We start from the raw sequence: 15,204 nt of genomic DNA, 5'->3' as shown, positions 1-15,204 counted from the left end.
TTTGAGTTCCTACTATGTGTCAGGCACTATGCTGTGTGCTGCGTTCTGAGACTATGGCAATAAATGGCACAGACAAGGCCCTTCACCTCCCAGAATTCTGTACATGTTTAAGAAACTTCATGGAGGGCGCCTGGGTGGCTCAGTTGGTTAAGCGACTGCCTTCGGCTCAGGTCATGATCCTGGAGTCCCGGGATCGAGTCCCGCATCGGGCTCCTTGCTCGGTGGGGAGTCTGCTTCTCCCTCTGACCCTCCTCCCTCTCATGCTCTCTGTCTCTCATTCTCTCTCTCTCAAATAAATAAATAAAATCTTTAAAAAAAAAAAAAGAAAGAAAGAAAAGAAACTTCATGGAAAAATTTAAAGCAGTTTGAAAATCATGAATTAGATCATTTATTAAATTCCTTTTTTATTTTGTATCTTTCTCTTTAAAAGGTAATTATAGGTAGTTAAGAAATAAGTATATATATTTTTAAGATTTTATTTGTTTTAGGGGCACCTGGGTGGCTCAGTCGTTAAGCGTCTGCCTTCGGCTCCGGTCATGATCCCAGCGTCCTGGGATCGAGCCCCGCATCGGGCTCCCCGCTCCTTGGGAAGCCTGCTTTCTCTCTCCCACTCCCCCTGCTTGTGTTCCCTCTTTCGCTGTGTCTCTCTCTGTCAAATAAATAAAATCTTTAAAAAAAAAAAAAAGATTTTATTTGTTTTAGAGAGAGAGAGGGAAGGAGGGTGCATGTACTGGGGGAGAGGGGCAGAGGGAGAGGGAAAGAGAGAATTTTTTTTTATTTTTTATTTGTTTTTTAAAGATTTTATTTATTTATTTGACAGAGAGAGACAGTGAGAGAGAGAACACAAGCAGGGGGAGTGGGAGAGGGAGAAGCAGGCTTCCCGTGGAGCAGGGAGCCTGATGCGGAGCTCGATCCCAGGACCCTGGGATCATGACCTGAGCCGAAGGCAGACGCCTAACGACTGAGCCACCCAGGCGCCCCAGAAAGAGAATCTTAAGCAGACTCTGCTCTGAGCACAGAGCCTGACACAGAGCTCCATCTCACAACCCTGAGATCATGACCTGAGCCGAAACCAAGAGTCAGTCGCTTAACTGACTGAGGGCCCAGGTGCCCCAAGAAGTATCTTTATTTAAAGAAATATAGAGAGGCATTAAATCTTCACCCATATTTAACCCTGTTCAAACTTAGAGTAAGAAGTAATTGTAAAATTTATTTTTACTAAGTATTTCTGAGTAATATTAAGTAATATAGAATTTTATTTTCCTGCCTCAGATTTCTTATCTTTATGATAGGAAGCTTCCTTTCTTCCTCACTCCCTCCCTCTCTCCCTAATGGGCAGTATATAGATACATTTAGGGGAAAAAATATACACACTGCCTATCGTAATATGCTTTTATGATCTGAACGAGTGTGTTAAATAAGTATGTTTAACTTGAATTCAAGACTAACTTATTAAAGGCTAATCAAATCATAATAAAAAGATTAAAGTCCTTATCTTTCTATTATTAGAATCCATTAAGAAGAAGTAAAATATACCCAGATCCAATATACTTGATCTGTCTGATAGTAAGGTAATGATATTAATATCTTATTATTTCCTGTAGTCTTGTTCTTGAGAACAATTGAATAGCTTTGTACACTGTAGATAGGAATAGCTGCACAAAAATTTTAGATGAAGTTACATATTGTTACTGATATTAATTTAAACATAATTTTCCAGGTAATTAATGATCCTATCCATGGCCACATTGAACTCCACCCTCTCCTCATCCGAATCATCGACACACCTCAATTTCAGCGGCTTCGATATATCAAACAGTTGGGAGGCAGTTACTACATTTTTCCAGGCGCTTCACACAATCGATTTGAGCACAGTCTAGGGTAAGAAGGCAGTTAATGGGGAATTTACAGTTATTAAGTACCTTCTTTATCATGACATGACTGTCTCATCTTTTAGAGAACAGTTTTACAAAATGGTAATAATATCCATATTTTGTTGATGAGAAAATTGAGGCTTTGATGTACCTTGCTATATTTTGTTTATCTTATGTATTCTTACAAGCCAGTTCAGATCTTCACTGGAAAGATAAACTGTCTATTGACAGGTCATTTGGATGACATATTTGTGTTTAAATATTTAAAACCTAACTGGGTTGGTTACTGATATAACTAACTGTAAGTTTGATTTTTTAAATTTTCCTGTTTAGTCTTGTACAGAATTGCCTTTGAAAGCAGATGATTTTCTTCACCTATCAGGAAATTTGTAGATCAGGAAAATATTCATAAACTTAGAGAAGGTAGCACCTCTGTTACATACAACTAAGTTGAGAATTTGGTCTGCTTTTCCATTATAAAATCTGGAGCCAGGAGAATATGGGCTGGGAAGAACTGGACAGTTTTCTAGGTTTCATGAAGTATTCACACTGTTTTACTTTGTTTTGTTTGTTTGAAGTGTTTTTTGGTTTTTTGTGGGTTTTTTTTTTTCAGTGTTTTTAATAGCAGGAACACAAGTGTCTACCCAAATGTACATTCATTCATCAACACATATTTATTGAAAACTCACTAGGCCCTACCAAACCAACAAGGTAGCAACTGTCTCTAACTTCGTGGAGTTCAGAGTTAAAGGGGAAAGAAAGATATTGTATTCTCAGGAATTACTTTTAGGGGGAAATGCTAAAAGTGCTTTTAACATTTGTCAGGCACTTTATCTTCTATCTGTGTTGTCAGCATTACAAAGCCAGAAGTCCTGCTTCTTTGAAAAAAAAATTTTTTGTGGTAAAATACACAGAATATAAAATTTACCATCTAAACCATTTTTAAGTGTACAGTTCCGTAGTGTTAAATATATCCATATTATTGTGCAACCAAACTACAGAACCTTTTCATCTTGCAAAACTGAAACTCTATACCCATTAAGTAACAGTTCCCCATTCTCCTCTCCCTCTAGCCTCTGGTCATCACCATTCTGCTTTTGGTTTCTATGAATTTAAGTATTCTAGGTATCTCATATAAGTTATATCCTACAGTATTTGTCTTTTTGTGACTGGCTCAATTCACTTAGCATAATTTTCTCAAAGTTCATCTATGTTGGAGCATGTGTGAGAAATTCTTTTTTAAGACTGAGTAATACTCAATTATATGCTTATACCATATTTTGTTTATCCCTTTATTTGTGAGTGGACACTTGGGTTGCTTCCACCTCTGGCTATTGTGAATAGTGTTGCTATGAACATGGGTGTGCATATATCTCTTTGAGACCCTGCTTTTAGTGTTCTGGGTGTATACCCAGAGTGGAACTGCTGGATCATATGGTAATTTTATTTTTAATTTTCTGAGGAGCTACCATATTGTTTTTCATAGTGGCTGCACCATTACACACTCCCAACAACAGTGCATAAGGGTTCTAATTTCTCCACGTTCTAGCCGACATTTGTGGTTCTGTTTTGTTTTGTTTTATAATAGCCTTTCTATGGCGTGTGCGGGTGGTAGCTCATTGCGATTTTGATGTTACATTTCCCTAATGATTACTGATTGTGGTCCTGCTTTGGGGATTCTGTTTGTGTGTTTCTGCCTAGTTCTGAAACAGACTACTTGACTACTCTGTTAACTTGTTATAGACATGTATTAGAGCATTTGAGAAACATGTTAAAGTTCTTGAGGTCCGGAAGTATCATCTTTCAAATGGAAGAGTGACTTTATGTTGTTTTTTGTTTTGCTTACTCTGCAGTGTAGGGTATCTAGCAGGATGTCTGGTTCGTGCACTGCGTGAGAAACAACCAGAGCTGCAGATAAGTGCACGAGATGTGCTCTGTGTTCAGATTGCTGGCCTTTGTCATGATCTCGGTATGCTGTACGAAGAACCAAAGTTGTTCATGTAAAACCATAATGTGTTATCTCTCTTTGAAATTAAAAAATCCGATTAACCAAAAGATATATGAAAATTATGTTTTAATTCCGCAGTTAGCATTAATCTAAATATGCCATTGCTTCTTCCTAGCGTGATTCATAAGCCCAAAGCATTGCTCTTTTTTTTTTTTTTGTAGTCTTTCAGTGTATTTCCCATGTTACACATCTTTGCTACAAGTTATATGAAAGGACTTTATGATAGTGAAATTTTTTTGACTACTGTGTTTAGGAGAATGTGAGTTTTATCTTTGTTTTATTCTTCTTGTTGAAAAATTGCCATATTTCTTTCAGTTACTTTATCAAATCCATTCTTCTCATACCCAGAATACATAATCTGCCCTAGCAGATTAACAACAGATTTAGAGAGCTCCTTTTCTTCCCTGACCCATGTGAGGTCTTGGACCACTTAAATCCAAGTAGAAGAGTATCATCCTTCTTTGACAAAGAAAGAGAAAAGAGATTGTCCTCTTTGTTATAGGAGTTTTTACCCCCATCTCTTTGTAGTTTATTCCTACCTATTGGAGGGGTCTAAGAGTTTGTGTGTGCCCTCAGGGCAGAGAAAGGGAGGTATCTGTGTTTCAAAATAGCCAGATTTTTTTTTGACAGAGAGAGAGACAGCAAGAGCAGGAACACAAGCAGGGCGAGTGGGAGACGGAGAAGCAGGCTTCCCGCTGAGCAGGGAGCCTGATGTGGGGCTCAATCCCAGGACCCTGGGAACATGACCTGAGCCAAAGGCAGACACTTAACGACTAAGCCATCCAGGCGCCCCTAGCCAGATTCTTAAAGGGGTAGGGCACTCTTTAGCTTGTCCCCTTGGAGATGTCAGTAGACCAATATCACTCCTAGATGATAAATTTAACAGATTTTAGGTATTTTGAGAGGGTATCATTGGGAAACCTTTGCCAGTCTCTAGGAGTCTGAATACTGCACTCATGAGCCTTTTTTTTTTTTTAAGATTTTGTTTATTTATTTGACAGAGAGAGACACAGCGAGAGCAGGAACACAAGCAGGGGGAGTGGGAGAGGGAGAAGCAGGCTCCCCGCAGAGCAGGGAGCCCGATGCGGGACTCGATCCCAGGACCCTGGGATCATGACCTGAGCCGAAGGCAAACGCTTAATGACTGAGCCACCCAGGCGCCCATGAGCCTTTTTGTATAGACTGCGATTTGCAGAAAGACCCAGGGCTGGTCCAGCTGGAGTCCCTCTTCAGCCAACTAACTCATTTCAGAAATTCTGGTAATTATAGAGTTGTGTGTCAACAAAGTTTCATATTATTAAATGAGTGGAATGTTAAAAATCACTTATGAATAAGATAAACTAGTGATCTCCACTTTTGGTTGCCCACATCAGCAGTAAAAATCCAAGTGTGTATATTTACTGTAAAATATATTATGTACATTATAAAATTTACATGAAAAAAGATGTTTTTAAAGGATGAGAGTAGAAAAATAAAGTTATATTATTTTCTTCCTGCACCCCAAGGGATTGTCTTAAAATGGCTATTCTAATATATTCAATCTGAAGATGCCAAAGGTTTTTCCTTAACATTCCTTTTAGTTAACACAGAACTATCCTTTCATCAGATTTATGTAAGCTCTGATAACTCAGAGACCCTCCATGGACACCTGACTTTCCTATATGATTTTATTTCCTAATCTCTCGTTTTAGAAAATAGGAAGGAAGGATTTGCTTGTCCCTTTTTGTGATGTACTTATAGATTATTAATTTCTGTTCATTTTCAAGTTAAGCTAAAAAGATAAAAAAATAGATTTACACTTTACCAGTTTACAAGCAATTTCCTTGTTCTAAGGCTGCTTTTGTTTTTAAGGTCATGGGCCATTTTCTCATATGTTTGATGGAAGATTTATTCCACTTGCTCGCCCAAATGTGAAATGGACGGTATGTATTCATATATTCAATAGTTAGCAAAGACTATTTAAGCAACCATTGCTGTGTATAGTATACTTCTCCATTACAGTGTACTCATATTCATATATATATGGCATATGTGTGTGTGTGTGGTATTTAATTTGATCTCCCAGTAGTCTTTAAGGAAAGAATCATTACCTACATTTTTATAAGTGTAAAGGAACTTGAAGCTCACAGAGGTATACTGATATACAAAAAAATCACAAAGCTTGGGGCGCCTGGGTGGCAGTCAGTTAAGTGAACGACTCTTGGTTTCGGCTTAGGTCATGATCTCATGGGTTGTGAGATCGAGACCCTCATTGGGCTCTGCACTCAGCACAGAGTCTGCTTCGTCTCCTTCTCCCTCTGCCCCTTCCTCCTGCTCACAAGCTCTCTCTCTCTCTCTCAAAAAAAAAATAAATCTTAGGAAAAAAATCACAAAGCTGTTAAATGGTAGAGCCAGCACTAGAAAACCAGGTTTTCTAGCTGCTAAATTTTTAAAAAAGATTTTATTTATTTGAGAGAGAGACAGAGCACAAATGGGGTGGAGGGGAAGAGGGAGAAGCAGACTCTCTGCTGAGTGGGAAGCCCAACTCGGGGCTCAGTCCCAGGACCCCCAGATCATGACCTGAGCCAAAGGCAGATGTTTAACCAACTGATCCACCCAGGTGTCCCTCTAGCTGCTAATTTAATGCTCTTACTATTCTATCACACTATTGAAAAAATAAATAAAAGGCCAACTCCATTTTAACTTTTTTTTTTATCATGAAGTAGCCAATACCAGGCAAGTTTCATCATTTATATTAATTGAACTATTTTATAATTAGGATATGCAGGTGACTGACCAGTATTTTTGCAATCAATTTTTGAAAAGTGAAGTTATGCTGGCTTCCATTTTTTACAACATTGTATTTCTGGAACATGGAGTAGAAAAGGATATTAATATGTACTGAATGGTTCTTCCACATCAACCTCTATTTTCTTTCTTTCTTTTTTTAAAATATTTTACTTTTCTTAAGTAACATCTACACCCAATGTGGGGCTTGAACTCATGACCCCAAGATCAAGAGTCACATGCTTCACCAACTGAGCCAACCAGGCACCCCTACTTTTCTTTCTTTCAAAGGAAAAATTCACATATAGTAAGTTGTACTGATCTTAAGTGTACAGTTCAGTGAATTTTTTTAAAGTTTGTTGGTTTGTTTATTTTAAGTAATCTCTACACCTAACATGGAGCTCAAACTCACAACCCCAAGATCAAGAGTCGCACACTGCACTGACTGAGCCAGTCAGGTGCCCTGGTTCAGTGAATTTTGGCAGGTGTATACATCCATGTAACCACTACCGAAGTCAGGATATGGAATGTCTTCATCTTCTTGGAAAATTCTCAGTCAGTGCCTACTTCTCCCTCATCACCTTCTGAGTTTTATAAACTAAGCTAGCTTTGTCTATTCTTAGATTTGATATAAGTAGAATCATATCATAGATATTCTTCTGTGTCTTGCTTTTATTCACACAACATGATGATTGTGAGATTCCTTCATGTTGCATGCATCACCTTTTGATCCCTGCTTATTGCTGAGTTAGTATTCCATTGTATGGGTAAATTGTGATTTGTTTATCCTTTTTCCCTTTGATAGAATTTGGGTTGTTTTCACTTTTTGACTATTACAAATGAGGTTGCTATACACATCACTGTACATGATTTTTGTGGAAAATGTCTTCATTTCTTTTAGGTAAAATGCCTAAAAGTGCCAGATCATAAAGTAGATGCATGTTTACTTTGTTAGAAACTCCCAGACCTCTCCCATATTGTACCATTTTATGCTCTGTAAGCACTGTGGGAGATTTCCTGTCCCATAGCCTCATCAACATTTGGTTTTTTAGATTAACCTAATGAGTGTCAAGTGGTGTTTTGGGGTTTTGGGGGGCTTTTTTATTGACGTTCTTCTATGTACATTGAATACCATTTCCTGTACTTTGTTATTGATCTTTTGTGAAGAGTTCTTTCAACATTAAAAAATGTTATTGCTTGCCTTTTAATTGTTGATTTGAGTAATTATATATATAACTATATATACATATATAATAGTGTATGTAGTAACTATATATATATAATAGATATATGTATTGTGAAGATTTTTTTCCCATCTCGAACTTGCCAATTCATTATTTTTAATAGTGCCTTTTGAGAAACAAATTTTAAATTCTTTTTTTTTTTTTTTTAAGATTTTATTTTTTATTTGACAGAGAGAGACACAGCGAGAGAGGGAACACAAGCAGGGGGAGTGGGAGAGGTAGAAGCAGGCTTCCTGCCGAGCAGGGAGCCCAATGTGGGGCTCATCCCAGGACCCTGGATCATGACCTGAGCCCAAGGCAGACACTTAACAACTGAGCCACCCAGGCGCCCCCAAATTTTAAATTCTGATGAAGTATTCTGGTTCTTCGACTAAGATGGGTAGTTTCTCTGTAGTTTTGCTGCCTTGGGGCCTCATGCTAAACGCCATAAAATAACTGGCATATTGCCCAAGGCTTTTTTTCAAGTGTTAACTTCCTGCTCACATCTGTCTGCTATTGGTTGCCTGCCAGTACCTGTAGGAAGTTGTCCAGACTTAACAGTTGTTTTCTTCAGCAAGGCTGATCTAAAAAGGATCTATTCAGTCATTTGCAAGTCTTTGTATTTATTTTTTAAAGTAGGCTCCACTCCCAACATGGGGCTTGAACTCACAACCCTGAGATCAAGGCGTCCCGATTTCCGAGTCTTTATATTTGAAAATTTGGCCTTTCAGCAGTGTCTGGGTGGCACAATCAGTTAGGTGTCTGATTCTTGGATTTTGTTTCAGGCCTGATCTCAGGGTCATGGGATCAAGCCCCATGTGGGGCTCCTTGCTCGGCACTGAGTCTGCTTGAGAGTCTCTTTCCTTCTTTTCCTCCCACTCATGCTCTCTCTCTCTCTAAAATAAATAAATACATCTTTCAAAAAAAATTTTTTTTTGGCCTTTCAGGGGTGCCTGGGTGGCTCAGTCGCTAGAGCATGCAGCTCTTGATCTCATAGTTGTGAGTTCAAGCCCCACGTTGGGTGTAACTTAAATAAATAAATTTTAAAAATTTTAAATAAAAAATTGGCCTTTCACCTTTTTTTAAGATTTTATTTTTATGTTTTGTGTTTTTTTAAAAGATTTATTTATTTATTTTTGAGAGAGAGACAGTGGAGGGAAGGGCAGAGAGAATCCCCAAGCCAACCCCTTGCTGAGAGCAGAGCCTGACACAGGGCTTGATCCCACGACCCATGAGATCATGACCCAAGCTGAAACCAAGAGTCAGATGTCTACCTGACTAAGCCACCCAAGCACCCCTATTTATTTATTTTTATTTTTATTTTTTAAAATTTTTGTTCTTTTAAAGATTTCTTTGAGAGAGAGAGAGCACATGAGCAGGGAGAGGGCCAGAGGGAGAAGGAAAGAAGCAGGTTCCCTGCTGAGTATGGAGTCTGATGCTTGGCTCCATCTCAGGACCCTTAGATCATGACCTGAGCCAAAACCAAAAGTCAGACACTTTATTTATTAGAGAGAGAGCGAGCGAGCATGGGAGCAGGGGAGGGGCAGAGGGAGAGGGAGACAGAGAATCCCAAGCAGACTCCATGCTGAGTGGGGAGCCCGACTCGGGACTCAATCCCATGACCCCGAGATCACCCTCCAAGCCGAAATCATGAGTCACATGCCCAACCACCGACTCACCCAGGCGCCCCTATTCCCCACACTTTCTTAATTATTAATACTTTATAATAAATCTTGATAGTTGGTAGTACAATTGTTTGCACCCTGTTCTTTTATTGAGTATCTTTGGCCCTTGGCTCTTCTATTTTATATTTTATAATTTTCTCCATAAAGTTTTTATACATCTTTTGTTATATTTACTCCTGAGTTGCTTATAATTTTCCTTGCTCTTGTCCATACTATCTTTGTGGGACTTAGATTTTTCTGTATATATACATTTTTGGGGGGGTGCCTGGCTGGTTCAGTCGGTGGAGCATGGGATTCTTGATCTCTGGCTTATGAGTTTGAGCCCCGTATTGGGTGTAGAGATTACTTAAAAAAATCTTTTAAAAAGTAATATATTTTTTCTGAACCATTTGAAAGTAAGTTGTAGACAAACCCCTTTATTCCTAAATATTTCAGTGAGTATTTCCTAAAAACAAGAACATTCTCTTACATGACCACAGTACAAGTACCTAAACCAGAAAATTAATATCGATGCTATACTATTATCTAATTTTTATTTCTTTCAAATTGCACCAATTGTCCCTATAGAAAAGGAGGAAGAAAACTTTTTTTTTTTTCTTCCCTGATCCATACATACTACTTAGTTAGTACTTAGTTGCTATTTTTCTTTACTCTCCTTTGATCTGGAACAAGTCTTCAGTCTTTATCTTTTAAGACCTTGCTATTTTTTTTTTTTAAGATTTTATTTGTTTATTTGAGAGAGAGAATGAAATAGAGAGAGCATGAAAGGGGGGAGGGCCAGAGGGAGAAGCAGACTCCCCGCTGAGCAGGGAGCCCGATATGGGGCTCGATCCCAGGACTCCAGGATCATGACCTGAGCTGAAGGCAGTCGCTTAACCAACTGAGCCACCCAGGTGCCTGTCGACCTTGTTATTTTTTGAAGAGTACAGTTGAGTTGTTTCTGGAATGTCCTTCAATTTGTCTGATGTTTGCCGTTTTCTGATACATACTGTCAGACTCTGTGTTTTTGGCAGAATGCCACATTGTATCTTCTTAGTATATCACATCAGAGGCACATAAAATCTGTTTAGCATACTGCTGGTGATATTAACTTTGATCACTTGATTCAGGCAATGTTTACCAGATTTCCCATTATAAACTTTAACTGTTTTTTCTCTTTGTAATTAATATGCATCTTGATTCAATTTTTTAAAAAATAGTTGTAGGAACATTAAGGTTTTTGTTTTCATATTGAATCAGTTTTTGGTAAGACCTGTGATGGCACCGATGTCTTCAGGGGATCATTTGATTTTTACAATTATGAATGAGAGAGCGGAGACAGAGGAGTAAAAAGAGGCCAGTTTGAGATTCCCACCTCGATGCTGACCACAAAGCTCTAAAACACTTTTGTTTTTACTGGCAAGTTTGCAATTACCCCTTTTCGCCACTAGATGGAAGTGCTAACAGAATTTGTAACGATGTTTCAAGGCTGATGAAATAATAGAACTGAATTTTTTTTTTTAATTTTAAATTTTATTTTAAGTAGGCTTCACACCCAATGTGGGGCTTGAACTCATGACCCAAGATCAAGAGTCTCATGCTCCAATGACTGAGCCAGCCAGGCACCCCAGTTGAACTGAATTTTATAGTGATTCTACCTGTGTGACTGGGTAATATTCTTCTGTATCGTACTGTGCAGTACGTCTGTACTGTAAATGATTATATCTCATTAAATATATTTATTACTTTTTAAAAAAAATTTATTTATTTATTAGAGAGAGAGCGCACAAGTGCACAAGCAGAAGGAGAGGCAGAGGGAGAGGGAGAGGAAGAAGCAGTTTCCCCGCTAAGCAGGGAGCCTGAAGCGGGACTGGATCCCAAGACCCTGGGATCATGACCTGAGCTGAAGGCAGACGCTTAACAACTGAGCCACCCAGGTGCCCCACATTAAATATATTTATGACATAATGATGAACATGATACTTATCGGAAGGCTTATCGGTAGTAAAATAGAGACAAATTTGACAGGTTTTTAAAAAATATCTGCAAGGGATGCCTGGGTGCTCAGTCGGTAAGGCATCTGACTCTTGATCTTAGCTCAGGTCTCGATCTCAGGATCCTGAGGTAAAGCCCTGCATTGGGCTCCATGCTGGGTGTGTAGTCTACTTAAAAAAAAATATATCTGCAAGACAGTAGCTGAAAGCTAGATAATTAACATGCAGTAGAAATTTATCTTTGAATTACCTGGAGTCAAGAATAATTTGGATTATCTGGGGTCCCTAATGCACTAGAGTTTATAACAGACCATATTGTGTTGACTTTTCCTAGCATGAACAGGGCTCAGTGATGATGTTTGAGCACCTAGTTAATTCTAATGGACTCAAAGAAGTCATGGAATACTATGGTCTCGTCCCTGAAGAAGACATTTGCTTTATCAAGGAACAAATTACAGGACCACTTGAATCACCAATCAAAGATTCTTCGGTAAGTTCGTGTACAACTTAATTTGAATTGACTGTGTTTCCCATCTAGTCTTTCCTAGTTTCCTTCAGAGCTATATGAAGAGACACATTTGGCTATTTTAAGGAGACTAAATGATAAAATACATTATATGTTTCTACTGTTTAATACCAAAAAAATGAAAGGCTTATCTATTTTTTTATCTCTTAACTGAGATCTTTAGAAGTTACCCCCCAAATTAAAATACATATGTAAATGTTTTTTGGTGGATAGATATGCAGTATTCTACATAGGAGTCGGAGGTAATGTCATTTGGAAAATGTAAAAGTATGTGTCTTGTTTCCCCATTAAAATTAACATGTTTGAGTGCTGGGAGGAAAGGTGTGAGGGAATGGGAAGTGGGGGGGAGGGAAAAATGAGAGGGGGCAGGACTCAGAAAAGGAAATTTAAAAAAGAGAAAAAAATAGCATCTGAAATATTTAGATATATGAAGACCTAGAAAAAAAGTTGAATAGTTCAAAGGAAAATCTCTTTTGTTTTTTTGTTTGTTTAATTAAAAAGAAGTTGAGGGGCGCCTGGGTGGCTTGGTTGATTATGTGTCCAACTCTTGGTTTTGGCTCAGGTCATGATCTCAGGGTTCTGAGATTGAGCCCCATGTCAGGCTCTGTGCTGGTCATGGAGCCTACTTGGGATTCTCTCTCTCCTTCTCCATCTGCCCCTCCCCCCCGATAGATAGATAAATGATAGATAGATAGATAGATAGATAGATAGATAGATAGATAGATAGATGATAAATGGGGCACCTGGGTGGCTCAGTTGGTTAAGCATCTGCCTTCTGCTCAGGTCATGATCCCAGGGTTCTGGGATCAAGCCCCACTTGGGGCTCCCTGCTCAGCAGGAAGTCTGCTTCTTCCTCTGCCTCTCCTCCTGCTCATGCTCGCTCTCAAATAAATAAATAAAATACTTAAAAAAAATAAATAATAAAAAAGAAGTTGAAAAATAATTTCCCTCTAAATTTTTTTTCCTTGAATAAATATACAAATCTATTTGTAAGATATAAAATGAAGAGCTGGATTTTGAAGCAAATACTCTATTTCCAAAATATGGGAGCTTCAAAAAAAATTTTTTTTAAGATTTCATTTATTTATTTGACACAGAGAGAGCATAAACGGGGGGGAGCTGCAGAGGGAGCAGGAATAGCAGCCTCCCCTCTGGGCAGGGAGCCCGATGTGGGGCTCGATCCCAGGACCCTGGGATCACGACCTGAGCTGAAGGCAGCTGCTTAACTGACTGAGCCACCCAGGTGCCCCCAAAATTCTTTGAACGGTACATTTAGACTAGATGTGTAACTACTTTGAACGATAATACTAGTTTCATGCATGAATTCAAGCACTAGTATATGAGGGACATTCTTACCAATTTATAATTAGATTTTTTATTTTATTTTATTTTATATTTTATTTTATTTTATTTTATAAGATTTTATTTATTTGACAGAGAGGAAGAGAGCCAGAGAGGGAACACAAGCAGGGGGAGTGGGAGAGGGAGAAGCAGGCTCCCCGTAGAGCAGGGAGCCCGATGTGGGGCTCGATCCCAGGACCCTGGGATCACGACCTGAGCCGAAAGCAGACGCCTAACGACTGAGCCACCCAGGCGCCCCTAGATTTTATATATATTTTTTAAGATTTTATTTATTTGGGCGCCTGGGTGGCTCAGTTGGTTAAGCGACTGCCTTCGGCTCAGGTCATGATCCCGGAGTCCCTGGATCGAGTCCCGCATCGGGCTCCCTGCTCGGCTGGGAGTCTGCTTCTCCCTCTGACCCTCCCGACCCTCCCCCCTCTCATGCTCTCTCTCTCTCAGTCTCTCTCTCAAATAAATAAATAAAATCTTTAAAAAAAAAAAAGATTTTATTTATTTATTTGACAGAGAGAGACACAGCGAGAGGGAACACAAGCAGAAGGAGTGGGAGAGGGAGCAGCAGGCTTCTTGCTGAGCAGGGAGCCCGATGTGGGGCTCAATCCCAGGACCCTGGGATCATGACTGAGCCGAAGGCAGACGCTTAACGCCTGAGCCACCCAGGCGGCCCAAGATTTTATATTTTAAAGAAACTTTTAAGCCAAGAAAAGAAGAAAGCTTGTTGGTTATGAGAAATGTAACGAGTTAGGATCCCCTTTTTTTTTAAGTTTTTTTAATTTATTCATTTGAGACAGAGAGATAGAGAGAGAGCATGAGCAGGGGGAGGTTTGGAGGCAGAGGGAGAAGCAGGCTCTCCGCTGAGCAGGGAGCCAGATGTGGGACTCGATCCCAGGACCCTGGGATCACGACCTGAGCCGAAGGCAGAGGCTTAACTATCTGAGCCACCCAGGCGCCCTGAGTTAGGATCCTTTCAATGGCACAAGGTTTAGTATTAACAGGATATCACATACCTTAGCATTTCTTTAACTTTTTCTAATAGTTTAGGAATTAAGTGGAAGAAGGAAAGAGTAGAACCTTCTAATTATCTCACATTCCCATTCAAGTATCTGTTTATGATTTTTAGGTGAACACAGTTGCTTTGCTTTGCTTGTAAATAGATATGGTTCATATCTTAAAACTTTGGTGAGTTTTCTTGTCTTCCAGTGGCCGTATAAAGGGCGTCCTAAAGAGAAAAGCTTCCTTTATGAGATAGTGGCCAATAAAAGAAATGGCATCGATGTGGACAAATGGGATTATTTTGCCAGGTATGCACTGAACACTTCAGAAAAATTGGTTAAAATCCTTACATGCTTTAAATATATTTAATTTTTACTTAAATAAATAAAAAATGAAATTCTTGTGTACATTTAGTGTTAATATTTAAGGTACAGTTTCCTCGTTGAAAAATTTCATCTCTCTGCTTTGGAATCTTTCCAGGGACTGCCATCATCTTGGAATCCAAAATAATTTTGATTACCAGCGCTTTATTAAATTCGCCCGTGTCTGTGAAGTAGATAATAGGAAGCGTATTTGTACTAGAGATAAGGTGAGTTATGTCAGAGGAACAATAAAGAAGGTATAGTTCCTAGTTCCAAGTCTAGAAGTAATCATTCAATAATTTGGAAAAATCACAACCTGGTAAATTGTCAATCTTTTTACTTTACACTTAGCACTTGTAAATATCTAAAAGTTCTTTTCACTTCTGCAAAATTACAGCAGACATTTATTGAATATTGTGATAGGCACTGTTCTAA

At 38.8% G+C, this 15,204-nt stretch overlaps 1 protein-coding gene across 1 annotated transcript in view; it reads left to right on the top strand.

The window, feature by feature from the left end:
• Window positions 1-15,204, top strand: part of SAMHD1 (SAM and HD domain containing deoxynucleoside triphosphate triphosphohydrolase 1) — a 56,211-nt gene that overhangs the window by 18,220 nt on the left and 22,787 nt on the right. The window contains exons 4-9 of the mRNA XM_064573139.1: window positions 1,721-1,881; window positions 3,728-3,843; window positions 5,734-5,804; window positions 11,864-12,019; window positions 14,615-14,715; window positions 14,888-14,996. Coding sequence (XP_064429209.1) covers window positions 1,721-1,881; window positions 3,728-3,843; window positions 5,734-5,804; window positions 11,864-12,019; window positions 14,615-14,715; window positions 14,888-14,996 — 714 coding nt within the window. The remainder of the gene's footprint in view (window positions 1-1,720; window positions 1,882-3,727; window positions 3,844-5,733; window positions 5,805-11,863; window positions 12,020-14,614; window positions 14,716-14,887; window positions 14,997-15,204) is intronic.

This window comes from Mirounga angustirostris, unplaced genomic scaffold (assembly GCF_029215605.1).
Source record: "Mirounga angustirostris isolate CCGP_5_RB_7025 unplaced genomic scaffold, mMirAng1.0.hap1 SCAF_10, whole genome shotgun sequence".
Classification (NCBI taxonomy): Eukaryota; Metazoa; Chordata; class Mammalia; order Carnivora; family Phocidae; genus Mirounga; species Mirounga angustirostris.
Note: the sequence above shows the minus strand (reverse complement) of the source record. Positions and strands in the feature narration are given on the sequence as shown.